This window comes from Pelodiscus sinensis, chromosome 15 (genome assembly GCF_052426305.1).
Source record: "Pelodiscus sinensis isolate ZL-2025 chromosome 15, ASM5242630v1, whole genome shotgun sequence".
NCBI classification, from domain to species: Eukaryota; Metazoa; Chordata; order Testudines; family Trionychidae; genus Pelodiscus; species Pelodiscus sinensis.
Genome location: NC_143066.1, coordinates 16865229 through 16880364, shown reverse-complemented (window position 1 = coordinate 16880364; position 15136 = coordinate 16865229). Strand labels below are relative to the sequence as shown.

General features: G+C 40.6%; 1 protein-coding gene across 2 annotated transcripts in view; it reads left to right on the top strand.

Moving 5' to 3' along the window:
• The window catches only part of TXNDC11 (thioredoxin domain containing 11), a 103394-nt gene that overhangs the window by 12778 nt on the left and 75480 nt on the right, over positions 1-15136 (top strand). For both annotated transcript variants that reach the window (XM_025190141.3, XM_006134121.4), the window contains exons 4-5: positions 226-355; positions 7354-7447. In XM_025190141.3, the coding sequence (XP_025045926.3) occupies positions 226-355; positions 7354-7447 (224 nt within the window). The remainder of the gene's footprint in view (positions 1-225; positions 356-7353; positions 7448-15136) is intronic.

Genomic DNA, 15136 nt, shown 5'->3' with positions numbered 1-15136 from the left:
AGGAGGTAAATTCTGAATGGGACTCCCTTCTAGTCCCTAAACACGGCTACTCTATCAGTTACAGAAGTTACTCTTAATCTGCACTAGAAACTATCTGCTGCTCTCTAGGGACTGTGCATGGTGTCTGTGTATTACTCTCAGCATCTGCCATCCCAGCCAGGGACTGTATTGTTAATGTTACAGCTTAATCGTCAAGTCTTAATGTATTATTATTTTTTGTGCTAGTTTTGGACCAATTGAATACAAGGGCCCTATGAGTGCTGTTTATATAGAAAAGTTTGTTCGCCGGGTGATGACACCGCTACATTACATCTCGTCTCGATCAAAATTACTAGATTTCCTCTCAGATTATGAGGTACTTGTCTCTCTTGTCTGGTTTTACCATTTGTGGTTCTGAAAGGGTTTGTTTTGTTTCAGGATTAAATCTGACCTTATCCAAATCAGTAATTTCTTTCTTTCAGTGCATTCAAATGTTGTGACAGTTACAATACATGTGAAATGATAGGCCTGTAATCTGAGTCCTGCTGCCCAGGACAAAAGCCTAAGGGTAACTGCTGGAAACTTACACAAACTCATAGCGTTTTCTAGTTGTGTCCTATTAATAGGACACATTTCCATAAAGAATATGTCATGCCATGTCACAAGGTGCACAAAGGAGATGTACAGTGGACGGTTTTGCTCTTTTCACTTTTCTTGGCCTGTATGCAGCGGAAATCTTAAGTCTTCAGTTGATCTTCCAGCCCTTAATCTGTACTGTGACTGATTTGAAGAAAATGAAATGCAACTATTACCTTTCATCAAAATTAAGAACACAATCTATCTGGAGCACAAGAACCCAACAAAGAGCACCTAAGTGAGACTTGAACAAGGTACAGCCAACAAGCAGATGCAAGATCATTACTGGATCAAGCTCTGTAAAGAGATGCAGACAGCCTCAGAAACTGGAAACCTCAAACTTGTATGTGAGAGCCTGAAGATAGCTCTGTCTCAACGTCAACAAGGTTGCCTCCCTCAAATTGCACAGTGCAGTTTGAAGGCAGGAACCTTCTTTTGGTTTGAACACTATTCAGCATATAGGCACAAGAAAGAAACAGCACCAGCTAATCACTGGACCAAATACTAAGTCTACAGGTCATGTCAGTTATGGAGCCCACTGGAGACAAGCTAAGCAAGGCCATTGATTTGCTATCAAGTGGTGAGGATCCTGAAAAAGATGGCATACCAGCAGAAATCCTCAAGTATGGAAAAGACAGCCTATTACCATATCTCTATCAGCTGCTACTTAAATACTGGAAAGAGGTGACCTCAAGAGATGTGTGACACAAACATCATGACTTTATATAAATATAAGGGTGAAAAGGGTAACTGCCACAACTACAGGGTATCTTGTTACTCAGTTTGGAAGGAAAAGCTTTCACAGAAATCAGCTTAGTGCACCTACAACACACTGAGATGTCTACCCTGAAGGTACATAAAGCAGTTGCATTTCTTCATGCAAGCCTGTGTAATCCTTAGGATTTCGTAGTACTCAGCAGATCAAGAGATAATCTTAATTTGTGATGCTTGATTCTTCTTTTGCTTTTTGAGGCTATAATTGGCAAACTTTAGCTTTTTGTGTGGGGGCACCGAACATCCTCTTTAACTAGGGATGTTCATGGGTAACTGGTTAACTGGTTACCTGGTATGCATCACTTTAACAACTGATGCTTACTGGTAATGGTTAGCAGTTTTCTGGGAAGAGTCTTCCATGGGTGGGGTTTCTGGCTCTTAGCCTACAGGAGCTCATGGCCTGGGAACTGGCAGCCCTCCCACCCTGCTGCCACTTAAGCCCCAACAGCCCTCACCACTTCCAACCCCCCACTCCCCATGCAAGGCTGCTGACTTCCAGCCCCTCCCCTGTTTAACTAGTTATGAGATTTAATTAACATATGTCAGGTGCTTTGATATCTTTCAGTGGAAGAAGCCATAGAAAATATTTTTTTAAAATAATATTTGACAGTTAAACATAATGTATATATTTTCAGTGAAAATTCAGACTCTTTGCTCTCCTACTTTCAAAGCTCTCACCTTGAAAGCTTTCAGTGTCTTTGCAAACTGACTGTGTATTTTAGATCTGGCACATTCTCTTACTCTGTTTTTATAGACAGACGTTATAACAGAGAAAACATATTGTTGTTAGTTCCCATGTAAAGTGGACTAAGAAATGTCTACTTTGTCTCCAGCTGAATATTCTCCAGCTGCTGTGTCATCTGGCCAATGACTCCTGCCAGTACTAAGACAACTTTAATAGTAAATAGGAGGCAGAGAGAGAAACAGGAGCCAACTGCAGCAGCTAGAGCATTGGTGAGATTTAAGCTGCCAGCCACAAGTGGGAGAGCCAAGGGAATTGGGCAACGATGGCAAATGTTTAGTTAGTGAGGAGAGAGCAAGTGTTAAAGCAGAGGGTGAGAGGAACAGATCAGTTAGAAGGGGAAGATGAGTTTAAAAGCAAAAGTAAATGTTGTGATTCAAATTTTGTTACATTAAAAGCAGTAAAATATATCTAATTTTCTAAAATTGCTTTTCTGTGTAAAGCCAGGAACAATGTGCATTATGAATGGGAGAACATGAAATTATGGGTCCCTGAAATTATTTGAATTGAGATGATGATCCCTCTGTCCTGAGGCCTCCGTGTTTTGGATTGAAAATCAGGAAACGTGCAGAAAATAAACTACTGGTGATTTCTATAGACTTCCCCTACAGCAGTTTATTTTTGACTAACCTTTTGTATTGAACCTCATCTTTTACATGAAGAAATGTTAGTTTATAATAATTAAAAAAACCTAAATATTTATCATGACTGATCAGCAGTCATTCTGATTTTCAGCTTTTTATAGCTAGAACTCAACCCCTGCAATGTGCGTCTTGTAACAAGAAGTCTGAAAAGACAATTTGCTGTTAGTTATTCTTTCACTTATCTCATTGATCTTACTTTATGAGAAACATAGGACAATTCTCAGAATGCCATTTCATTTCTCATATGACAAAACAAAAAAGATTTAAACTGTTTCTGAGCAGAATACTTGTATTTTTTCCTATTGTGCTAGGGGACACATTTTTGTAAGGGACTGAACTGGTATAAAGAACATCAGAAGTGAAATTCTTCAAAATTAAATGTACAAAACATTTTTGATTTAACATGTTGGAAAGGACGTAGAAAACTTTGATGATGATATCATTTCATTTTGACATTTACCTCTTTCCGCTTCTTTTAACTATTGATGAGTAGAATGCTTCTTCAAATCATGTGACTGTATGGAAATTTAAGATAAAAATGGCAAGTGGTTGGGAAAGTGACATAGTACTGTATAACAAAAATAGATATTAATAGATTGAAAAGTTATACTTAATGCCACAAGAGGGCATACAAACCCTGTGATAAAATATCTGGTGAGAAAATAATAAATTTTCCCAAGTTTGAATGTGCTGATTCTGCTTTCCTTAACACTAGTATTAAACTGTTGAGGGTAGCAGCAGAGTTACATTATTGTAAAAGTATCTTGAGATCAGAATTGGAATTGTTTGCAAATTAAAATTCTCAAAAAACAAGAAAACAAATCTAGTAAAACAAAGCATAATGAGCTGAAATATTTTCCAGTATCTTAAGTCCAAGCTGTTTATGCCCCTTCATTTGACCTTTATTGTGATTGGTGAGTGTGTAGTTCATGAACATCACAAATGACAGCGTGCCAGAATTTTTACACACTTCAAAAGAATGGTAGGGAGCTGCACCCCCTGCTCACTATGTTGGCCACCCCTCCATCTATCCACCACATCTGGATCATGCCCTCCCCTCCTATCCGTGCCGCAACAGAAAGGGGGCTGCCACTAGCTGTTCTTGCAGCCAGATGGGGGCTGGACCATGGGGACTGCCCCAGGATTGGAGCCGGGGACAGAATGCTGTGGCCAGATGGGGGTTGGGCCCTGATGGGGCAGGGTGTATGGTTGAAGAGAGGGGTCAGGAGCAGGCTGGGCGCAGGGTGTCTGTTCAGGAGGGAAGGGGGCAGGAGCGAGCTAGGGGCAAAGTGTCTGGCCAGCCCAGAAGAGGAGAGAGCCAGTGCCCAGGGAGCACACGTGGATTGCTTGAGTCTGGTGGCATCTGCATGTGGGCAGGTGAAGGGGGGGCAATAGCTGCCTGTGGCAGACTATCTCCCTTCTCAATGGGGAAGATGGGGCTGGCCCCTTCTAGGGGCAGTGAATGCAGGGGCGCCTAAGGCCATAGAGACTCGTCGCTCGGGAGAAAACTTTCCCTTTTGGCTCCCATCAGTTAGCATTGTGATCTCCACCCCATGTGTGGGGGCTACTCGTTATCCTGTCTCTCCAATGCTCCCCCCACTGCAGCCACTGGGTCACGGAGTGTCGGGGCCCCAGACCTGGAAGTAGAAGTGGGGCCGGAGGCAGCTACTGCCACAGCCTTCTGACCTATTGCAGGGAAGCTTGGGGCCAGCGCAGATTCCGAGGAAGGGTCGGGGGGGAACCCAGAGCCATGGCCACCGCTTCCTCTTCTGAGTCTGTAGGGGGGGGTTACATGATTATGTGTCTGTTGTCCCACCAGAAAAAAAAATTATATATAGAGATAAAACTTCTGCTTTCTTCCCAAAGTGGGAGCAGCATGACTTATTTTGTTTAAAGGAACAGCTGTCCTTGTAGGCTGTTTATTCTTAAACTAGCTTCCAGCTTTTTTCCTTAGTTTAAGATTTTGTTTTGAAGCCTCCTTTGACTATCTGTACCTTCTGGGTACTTTTCCAGAACCATTCTTGTCTTTATAGATTATGTAGTTTGTTGGTAATATCTCACAAACAGTATCTAAGAAGGATCACAAGTAGGGAATACTTTATGGGTTTTAAATGTGGGAGTTAAAGTCCTCAAGGGAAGCCTCAGTGTCTGGGCAATCATGTGTAAATAGCCTTTTGTCCTTAAGTCTTATCAGTCGTTGGTCTGGAGAAGTCACATATCCACCCCTAGTGGCCAGGTGTCTGCCCATGCAAAAAGGGAATCTTTAAAAACAATAGGAAAGTAGGAGTCTTTTGTCTGGCTTGTGTGTCATACCCAAGGGAGGGAACCACAGACTCCAGGGAAAAGGTAACTTCCCTGGTTTGGCTGGGAAAGAAACAGTTTTAGGATGAGTTTGTAGTAAGTTTGTACTGGAGTTTTAGTGTAGAAGTCACTAAGCATTTTCTGTTATTTTGAATTTGTACTCTACTTTGCTCTGTCTGTTCTCACCTAATACCACTTAAATCCTATGACTTGTACTTAATAAAATCACTTTTGTTTTCTATCAAGGTCAGTGTTAATAGTTATTACCTGGGGGAGCAATCTGTGTACATTACCCCTTTCATTGTTAGAGGGGGCTTATCCAAATAATTCATGGGGGTTTTGATCTCATTTGGGGAATGGCATCCCAGGAAGCTGGGCCCAAAACTGCATTTTCCTTGGACTTAAAGAGAATCAGTGTCTGTATTGCTTCTGGGAGGAGGGTGTGTTCTCAGCTCTGTACCTTAGCTGAGTGGAGACCAGGGAGCTGGCCCAGCAGGACAAGGTGGCACCTAGGCCACTCTAGCCACGCCTTTGGGATCCCAGTTAAGCAGTTAATCAGGATATTACATCCCTATTTCCAATGTGCATTACTTTGCATTTGTCAGCATTGAATTTCATCTGCCATTTTCTTACCCAGTCACCCAGTTTTGTGAAATCTCTTTGTAACTCTTCACAGTTTGCTTTGGACTTGAAAGTGCTTTTCCAGTCATGGGCCTTGTTTGCCTGTCAGGCATGCCAGCTTGTCTTGCGTGAGTGTGTACGAGAGAGAGAGAGGGAGATGGACAACCTTTGTGTTTTTGGGACGTGGACAAGATTACTTAACTCGTTTTCAGCTGTACTTTAAGGCAGAATTTGAAATGTGACATCTGATTTTTTTTCGCTTAAAAGTTATTTCACTATGAAAAGTGGATTCACAGAAATCTTAATGTATCCTATGACAGTGAAATGAATAGTGATAACCACCCACATGTAGAACATATAAGTTAATATTTCACATTAATGTTAACAAGATGCATATAGTGTTCATTTTTAAAAAGGTAACTTTTAAACTTGCTTTGTAGCTTTTTGTTTAGATAGTGTAGTTATCAATCAAAGTGTGAACTAGAATCCTACATTTTAGGTCAATTTCTGTATAAGTGTGATGAATTGCTTGTTTTATCTGAAAATGCAAATATAAATAAGTTCGAGGACATCTATATTACATTCTCAGCTGTCTTCTCTCGTACCTAAGTTCTAAGAATCGCTCCTACACTATTATCACATATTGAAAGTCTGACAAACCAGTACAAGTCTTATTAATGTAAAATATCCCCAAGTAATATTTTTTAATTCTCTAGCCATCTCAGTAAAAATGCAGGGTTTCTCTTCATTTTTAATTGAAGAAACCTGAGAATTTTGAGCTTACTTCTTACACACCTATCATTAATATATTTTTATTGGGCTACCATTCATGCTTCATATCTCCAGCAAAGGCAGTGTGATCTGCAGTCTTTGCCTATGCTGATGTGATAGTATTCTTCCCACCCTCAACCCAGTTTCTATTTAAAAAAATTTCTCTCTCTTTTCTGGAGATCACAAATCCTTTTTATCTCCAATTATCTGGTTGCCCAATGAAATAATATATTTCCTTTTTGTGAAAATGCAAATAGAATCTGGATTTCTCACTTTTGTTTTTGATAAATCAGTCTCTCACTGGTTTCTGTAGCAACTCATGAAAATCTCACATGACTGATAGCTTCCCAGTGTGAAAGAGACTGGCAATCATACAGAAGATTCATTTATGGATGTGAATCATGCATAGTATAGTAAAAACTTAAAGAAAACCAAGAATTTTTTGTTGAAAAAGGGTTACTGTTGGCTTCATTGTACAGGATCACATTACATTTCAAATCTCAATTTCAAAAGAACCCAGTATGGTGTAATGTAGATAATCAAGTATTCTATCAACATGATGGTGATGAAGCTTGACTCCTGCAGTTATTTTAAATTACTGCCATTTGCATAGAGACTAATATAACAACTAACGTGGAAATTATGCAACTGTGAAATTATAATGTTTCTGCATGTACATGAGCTTTGTCTTGTGCACATTTTCCAAATTTTAGCATTGAATGATGTTTTTTTCTTTTCTTAAAATTCCGTTTTCTTGCATAGTAAAATGGCTAATTTGCCTTTCTAAAAAATAACGAAAATAAACCATCAATGTTTAATCTGTTATGGTTTTTACTATAGTGTACTTTGTAATAGTTTAGCTAACTCTAATTCTTATTCTTGTAGCCTGGAGTTCTGGGATATTTTGAGTTCAATGCTTCACCTCAGCCTCCTGGTTATATGACATTCTTCACATCAGCATTATATTCATTAAAGAAAGGTAAAAGCTTTATTTTCAGATTTTTAAGAGATCTTTGCAAATAGTTTACATAAGTTAACTTCAGTCCTTATCTGAAATACTTTTGTAATTTGAGCATTACAGCCCTTAGCATTGGTCTGACAACTAAGTCATGTATTGCTTTGTTAACCATCAGTCAATGAGTTAACGAGAAATACAAAAATATTTGGACAGACAGAATGGAACAAAATACATAGTGTATTTATCCTTGGTCACATTTTCATAACACAATAAATATGTAATCTTCATTATGTATACAGTTTACTCAATATAACAAGCAAGTCTTGTTTGCCAAGTCTCTCCCCATTATTAAAGGAACTGCAATTCATGTTTCATATCACGTTTCCTTGTCTAGTATTTGGGTACAGAAGTACTCAAAAATAATATAACTGTTGTGTGATTTTTGCTTAATTTCACTACAAGTACATAAGAACGGCCCTACTGTGTTAGACCAAATGTCCATCTAGCCCAGTATCCTGTCTTCTAACAGTGGCCAATGCCCAGATGCCCCAGAAGGAGTGAACAGAAGAGGTAATCAGCAGGTGATTCCCTCTCCTGTCATCCATTTCCTATCTCTGACAAAACAGAGGCTTGGGACACCATTCTTTCCCATTTGATGGAACGCCATGAATCTATTCAGCTCTCTTTTGAACCCTTTTAAAGTATGTAAAGTCATAGTCTTCACAACAGCCGCTGGCAAAGTATTCCATAAATCGAAGCAGTAAAATTATTTGGTGCATTTTTTATTTTAGTATCTGAAGATTATTTTAAATGTTATTCTGTTCCTGTTAAAGCTTTTTAAGTACTGAACATTTTTGCCACATTTCCTAAGAGCAGAAGCAATAATGTCACAATGAGCTGGCCTCCACAGTTGAACCACTAGTCTCTTATTTCTGTGTACATTGTAGAGAAAAATTCGCAGAACATTCTCACATTTAAAATGCTTCATCTCTGACACAAGTAATCCTATACTAAGAATAAATAGTGTAAAATATAATTACAGAATATCTTAAAGATTATTCTTTGTTTTCATGTTTGCAGACTGAAAATGTCATAGTGGTTTTTTTTTTTAAGATGTAGCAAACATGGTATCTGGATAATTTCTTGTCAAATATTGTGGTAATGCTAAATACAACTTACATAGATGCTTATCTAGTTTGTTACAGACATTACATTACACTTTTCATGAGAGTGTTGGGAGAATTAAATAATATTGATCCCACTTCATATGTTGGGGACCTGTGGCATAAAGAAATGGAATAGCTTGTCCCCTGGATTTGCTCGTCCTGAATTGCTGAATAAGCAGTTCAGTGGCAAAACTTGTCATAACAGAGTAGTCCCAGTTTTGAGTTTGACATACTATTAATTAGTCATGCTTTGAGACCCAATCCTTATTTTATATTTTTAGTTTTCCTCAATAATGCACATCAATAATTTGTGTTTTAAAATGCTGAGGAAGACAGATTGTCTTATTTTTGCAGGTTGAGTAATTATTTTGTTAACTATCTTGTGATGGGTTTGATCACAGCAGTCCCCTTGGGATTGTCACCGTCACCTCACCTGGTGTGTTGATTAAGCCCCTGAGCCTGCCTTCCTGCCTTGTGGGGCTCCCTACCACTCTGTTTTTGCTGGGCCAGGAGCTCTGGTCTCCCCCAGCCAAGGCAGAGTTAGGGTTACTGCCCTCTTGCAGAGCAACATGGACATTGACCAACTCAGGTCTGGAAGGACTCAGCCATAAGGTCGCTGATACGACCCAGGAAACCAACCCCCAAAAGGGACCAAAACCTCAAATAAATCTGTGTTACCCTGTGTAAGAGTTTTACACAGATCAAGCTATAAGTTCAGCTACCTTAATCAGTGAAAGAGAACTATACACAGAGCTTGCTCCCCCCCCCCCCCCCGTAACAATTATTTATAATGGGCTTGATAATAAACAAGTGCTTTTATTAAGTACAAATAGGATTTAAGTGGTTGCAAATGAAAATAGTCAGATCAAAGTAAGTTACCACATTAAAAGAAACTAAAGATACTAGCTAATTCTAATACACTAAGAAACTTGATATGTGCTCATTATTACCCTAAATAGTTGTTCTTATCTCAGATAAAATGCTTCAAGTCAGAGTTGATCTTTATTCTGACCTGGGTCTACAGCTTTTCAGAGTCCTTTGTTTTCAGGTTTCTTCATGTCTATCCTCTTAGGGTGGGCAGGCAGTTATAAAGGCCTGATTGCTTGCCATTCCTTGAATAGGCTTTCCCTCAATAAGGGAAACCTTTATTCAGTCTCTCCATCAGCATGGAAAATTACTAGATTCAAAATGGATTTCAGTACAAGGTGGCATGGTCACATGTCTTTCTAGGACCAACCACAGTTTAGGCTTACAGAAAAAACAAAACCATTCACAGGTTATTGATTTGATCACCGAGCTGTTAAGTTTCTAAAGTATTACTGACGGCCCTCCTTAGTACATTTAGAATTAAAACCGCATTCACACTTCGTATTCCTAACTTTACATACCAAAATTCATGAACAAAAATAGGATATATAGATTCTGCAGATTGTAACTTTTGAAATTGTTACACGATCTGTTTTGCATAAAGCATCTTTAAGTTAGGCATATTCATTTTCATCAACCAATTTTCATAAAGCATGGCGGGGAGGGTAACACATTGTATGTGTTTTGTCATAAAATGCATGCAAACCCAGGTACCTTATGGTTTTCACTAGTCAGATGTGTACAGGGCAGCTAGTGCACCACACTTCAGAGCACTTTTTAGATTATATCTCTTTATTCTCTCAGATTGTTCAGAAGAATCATGCTGCCATCTTTAGCACACATTATCACAGTAAGGTTTAATCTATAAGGTATTATGGTGGGATAGCATTGTGGGAGGAAGAAGCTGATGGTTGCTCTATAGCATGTAATCCTACTTGAGCTGATTCTACAAAGTACAGAGGATGCCATCTTGTAGGATCAGATCATTAATGAGTTAATTATGGACAACTGCTTTGTTGTAACATCACATTTTTGTTCAACTGAAAAATTAGTGTTATGAATATTTTTTTATTATCCAAATGTATAATTATAAAATTATGTTGTGTGTCATTCAGCCTGATTCTTTTGGCCACCAGTGTGTGTTCAGGCCGTGCCTACAGTCTACTACCTTGCCACAGCCACACCGAAGGCAGTACAAATGGAATGGGCCCTGCCATTCCTCAGTTTCTTCGTATTGATTATGCCAATGAGACCAAACTCATGCAGTGTTTCCTTTTCTGTGTGTACTGTGCTACTGATATTAGTTCGTAATCTTACCATTTAGGTGGCTGTTAGTTAATTCATTCTTCTAGTTACTTAGATTAAGAAGATTTTTCCTAAAAAATAAATAGATTTCAGCTTTGGTTTCCTCAATACAAAGTGCCTTGGTGAATTGGAGCTTTGGTACCTACCATCTCTGTACCCCTGATGGATAATTATCAGTTTGTTTAATTGGATCCATCCTTTGCACTATGTGCCTGAAAGCAGGTTGGATCTGAGCAGTATTCAGTTACTATTCCCAATTCTGGTCCTTCAAGGAACACATTTTGATGCAGGCCTCCTGTGTGGTCACTTGTCAGCCCTCCACATTTGCTTTTGTATGTTTCTTCCAAAATCCATCTCAGATTAGATCTATGCTGGTGGAGAAAATCAATGCAAGATACGCAACTCCAGCTATGTGAATTGCTTAGCTGGAGCCGAAGTACCTTGCACAGATTTTCTGGGGCAGCCCCACAGTGGGATGTCAGTGGGAGAAATGTTTCTGTCAACTTCTCTTACTTCTTGCCACAGTGAGGAGTTCTTGCACTGACAGGAGTGCCCTCATGGTTTGATTTAGTGGATATTTACTAGACCCGCTAAATCAAACCCTAGAGGATTGATCGCTAGAGTGTCAATCCTCCGGCAAGTGGAGATATGGCTATAGTAGGAATTCTGCTTTATAGTTGAACTCTTTTGGAGGACCACATGGTAGGTGAAGCAAGGAACATAGGCTTTGCTCAGGGCTTTATAAAATCACAAGAACAAAGCATACAAGAGTTACAGATCTTTAGGCAAATCAATAAAAGCCTGTGTGGTGTTCCCCTGGGATCACCGCTTCTGGTGAGTTCTTATCTAGTCTGTATAGTAGGTAGATTAGCCCTTTCAGAACTCTGCCCCATGTGTTCCCTTTTTATTTGTCTGCTGAGAGAGTTGGGACACTGGGTAAGCCTTGCTCTTAAAGTTTCCATTCCCTCTCTCATGCTGACTTCCTGACCAGCTTCATAGCCCCCAACTCATATTTAAAGTCTTACTTTCACCCGAAGACAAACTGGAACAACTAGTTTCCTTTAGTTTGGCCACACTTTTTGCTCGTTTGTTCTGACTGTCTCTTTGGCAATTCTTGTGTTAGTAGCTTCATGGAAATGTGATGCATTAAAATAATCTGCCTCGGTCTATTCTTGTCATTTCTAGGCAATCACAGCTACACACTCAAAATTCAAGTCATGTTCTTCATAATAGTGGTTACAATGTCAAGGAAAGGTCAGAGTTGATACAGACATATCACTACATCTCACTGACCTCTCCTCCCCCCCCCACCCCACCCCGAGACAAGACAGTACAGACAGAATGGTCCATCCCTTAGAGGACATTTGCTCCTATTCATCCCCATCTAGACACATCAGGAAGTCATCTTCCATTCACCTCCCCCTCCTGGTGCTGTACAACGGAATCAGGAAGAGACTGTTAGGGAAAATTCTAGAACTTTTCCTATTACTACTTATGGGACTCAGGGAGAACACCCCCCGATAGACTCCTCATGTGTTCTGTACTTCAGTACTCATATTCCTACTCACGGGACACTGTCCTTTGTATGTGGGAACATCACAACATAACATGTGTTCTTGTGCCTGTGAGTAGCAAGGAGGGCAGCTGTGAGGAGCTCAGTCCATACCTTTAAAAGACACTTTCTTTGGTAGGTTTCCAGACCAGATCTCTCTTTTGGTCAGGGGCAATGAGTGCAAATGCCCCAAAACACATTGATGGGAGGGACTGTCCAGTAGCTGGATGGGTCACTGGTGACAGGAAGGGGGCCCCCCAGCGACCGCTTGAGGGTATGGCCCCTCCACACTCACCAGCAGTAGCAGAGGAAGCAGTGCAAGGTGGTTCTTCTGCTTTGTTTTCCTGGCTGCCACTGCACTCCCTGGTGGGAATGGAGCAACACAGCAGCCAAGGGAGCAAAGTAGTGGACCCGCCTTGTTCTGCTTGTCCCATGGCTACCAGTGAATGTGGGGTGAGGGGAGACGGTGGACCACAGGTGCCAGTGCTGCTAGTTCCACAGGCTGCCTCAGTTGGGGGAAGAGACGGGATGGGGGTGGATCAGAGTTGGGGAGTGGCAGGGCCTGGGTGGAAGTGGATTTTCCTTGCCCTTCCCTTACCCAGGCTGGGGTGGGGAGCGAGGGTCACTTGTCTGGTAGCCCCTGAGGTTCCCTCTAACCAGTCACCTCTGCTTTTGTTAGAGCTTATGACAGGTTGGGTCACAGAGATCCCCTTGAGATTGTCACCTGATGGGCTGATCAAACCACTGAGTCCACCTACCTCTGTCCTCGGAGGTGCCCCACCACTCCCCCAGCAAAGGCACAGGTCTGGGGTTAGGGATGTTCAGTTGCAATTAATTAGCTGATTAAGTAGTTGATGGAAATTCCATCAACTACTCAAATAGATGTTGGGGGCGAGCTCACTACCCCCACTGTGGCTCTGCAGTTTACATGTAGTAGGAGCTGGGCACACAGGCAGCTCAGCTCTTATTACTTTTAAACTGAAGAGCCGCAGTGGGGTTAGCTCCTGGGGCTGGCCGTCTTGCGCCGGCTCCGGGACCACTGTGGCTCTGCCTCTCCTACTAGCCCCCTCGCCACGGAGGTGGTGCTGGGGGGAACCGGCTTTAAAGCTGTCTTACCCCAGCACTGGCTTCTGCTTCCCTGCCATGCCTCCCCCTACTGCCTCTGACGCAGAGGCAGCGGGGTAGGGGGAAGTGTGTAGTCGAATAGTCGACTACTTCCACAACTACGGATTTAAGGAAATAGACTTCTAGCAGAGTAACATAGATACTTATAACAGCTCAGCTCTGGGAGTGCTCAGTTACAAGAACTTGACAGCATCCAAGAGCACAGCCCCAAAGGGAACAAAGCCACAAATAAATCCATCTTACTCTGTATAAAAGTTTTTTAAACAGAAAGCTCATAAAATTCACTCCCTTTATCAATGAAAGAAAGATATGCTCATCTGTTTTCTTCCCACGCCTAGGTAACAGTTATTTACATTGGATTTGATAATATACAGAAGTGATTTTATTAAGTATAAAAAGTGAGATTCAAGTGATTGTAAGTTATAGATGAAAATAAGTTACTAAACTAAAACAAAACAAAACAAGCCAGCTAAAATTAATACAATAAGAGAAATTGTTAGAAATTATAGTTTCTCTCCCTAGTTTTCATTTCAGGTGAAGTCTTTTTAGGCCAGAGCTGTTCTTTCTGACTTGGGTTCAGCAACTTATCTCCATCCCTGTTGTTAGAGTACTTTTTTTTCCAAATGCTTTCATGTATTCTCTTGGGGCACAATCTGTGAAGGCAGCTGAAGACCTTCATCGTTTGCTTTCCTTAAATAGAATTTCCCGAGAGCAGGATGTCTTTTTTTTCCCATTCCCCCATTTGGAAAAATACCAAATTCAAGATGGATTCAAGCATCAGATGGCCTGGTCACATGTCTTTGTAGGACCACAGTTTAGGCTTACAGGAAAAACAAGACTATTCACAGATCATTTTCTTGAGCATAGGAGCCATTAAGTTCCATAAGTACCACTAATGGCTTTCACTAGACAACCTAGATTAATAAACAAAGGCTTGTACTTTGTATTTCTAACTTCACATAGAAGAAAGATACATGCTCACAAATAGAATGTACGCATTCAGGGGATTACAAGCTCCATTACTTGACCCATTTTGCATAAAGTATGCATATTCATATTCAGGACCATATTTCTGTGAAAGTATTGGGGTTGTATCACATAGTTGTCCTGCAGACATTGTTTGAGAAGGACTCCTACTACCCACCCACAAATAAAACTGTGAGTTCTAGATACTCACTTGAAGAAGAAAGAATGGTTGTATACTCTGCAATAAATGGTGTTTTTTGGAGACGTGTTGCTCGGACAGATTGCACAGCCTACCCTCTTCCCTTGCTCCTTTGGAATGCTACTCCTCCAGGAATCTTTACTGATGAAAGTGCTAAGACACGATTGGATTCACTCCACCATTTATGCCTTCAGGTGGGGGGAGGAGAAGGACAAGGAGCTAGGCTAGATAATCTGATGATTACTCATGACCATAAAATCAGTTATGTCCCCAGTAGAATCAGCTGGCCAAAAGAATCTGATCTGCACATGGGGCACATATGCACCATGTGTAATTGTGTGGACCACACATTTTTGAAGAAAATTATTGTTGGTTAAGTAATCATTTTATTTTGTATTAAATAAAAAGCCAGCTACTTTGTAAAAAGGATAACTGGCTTTATATCTGAAACAAAATACAGGACTATGTAGCACTTTAAAGACTAACAAGATGGTTTATTAGGTGATGAGCTTTCATGGGCCAGACCCACT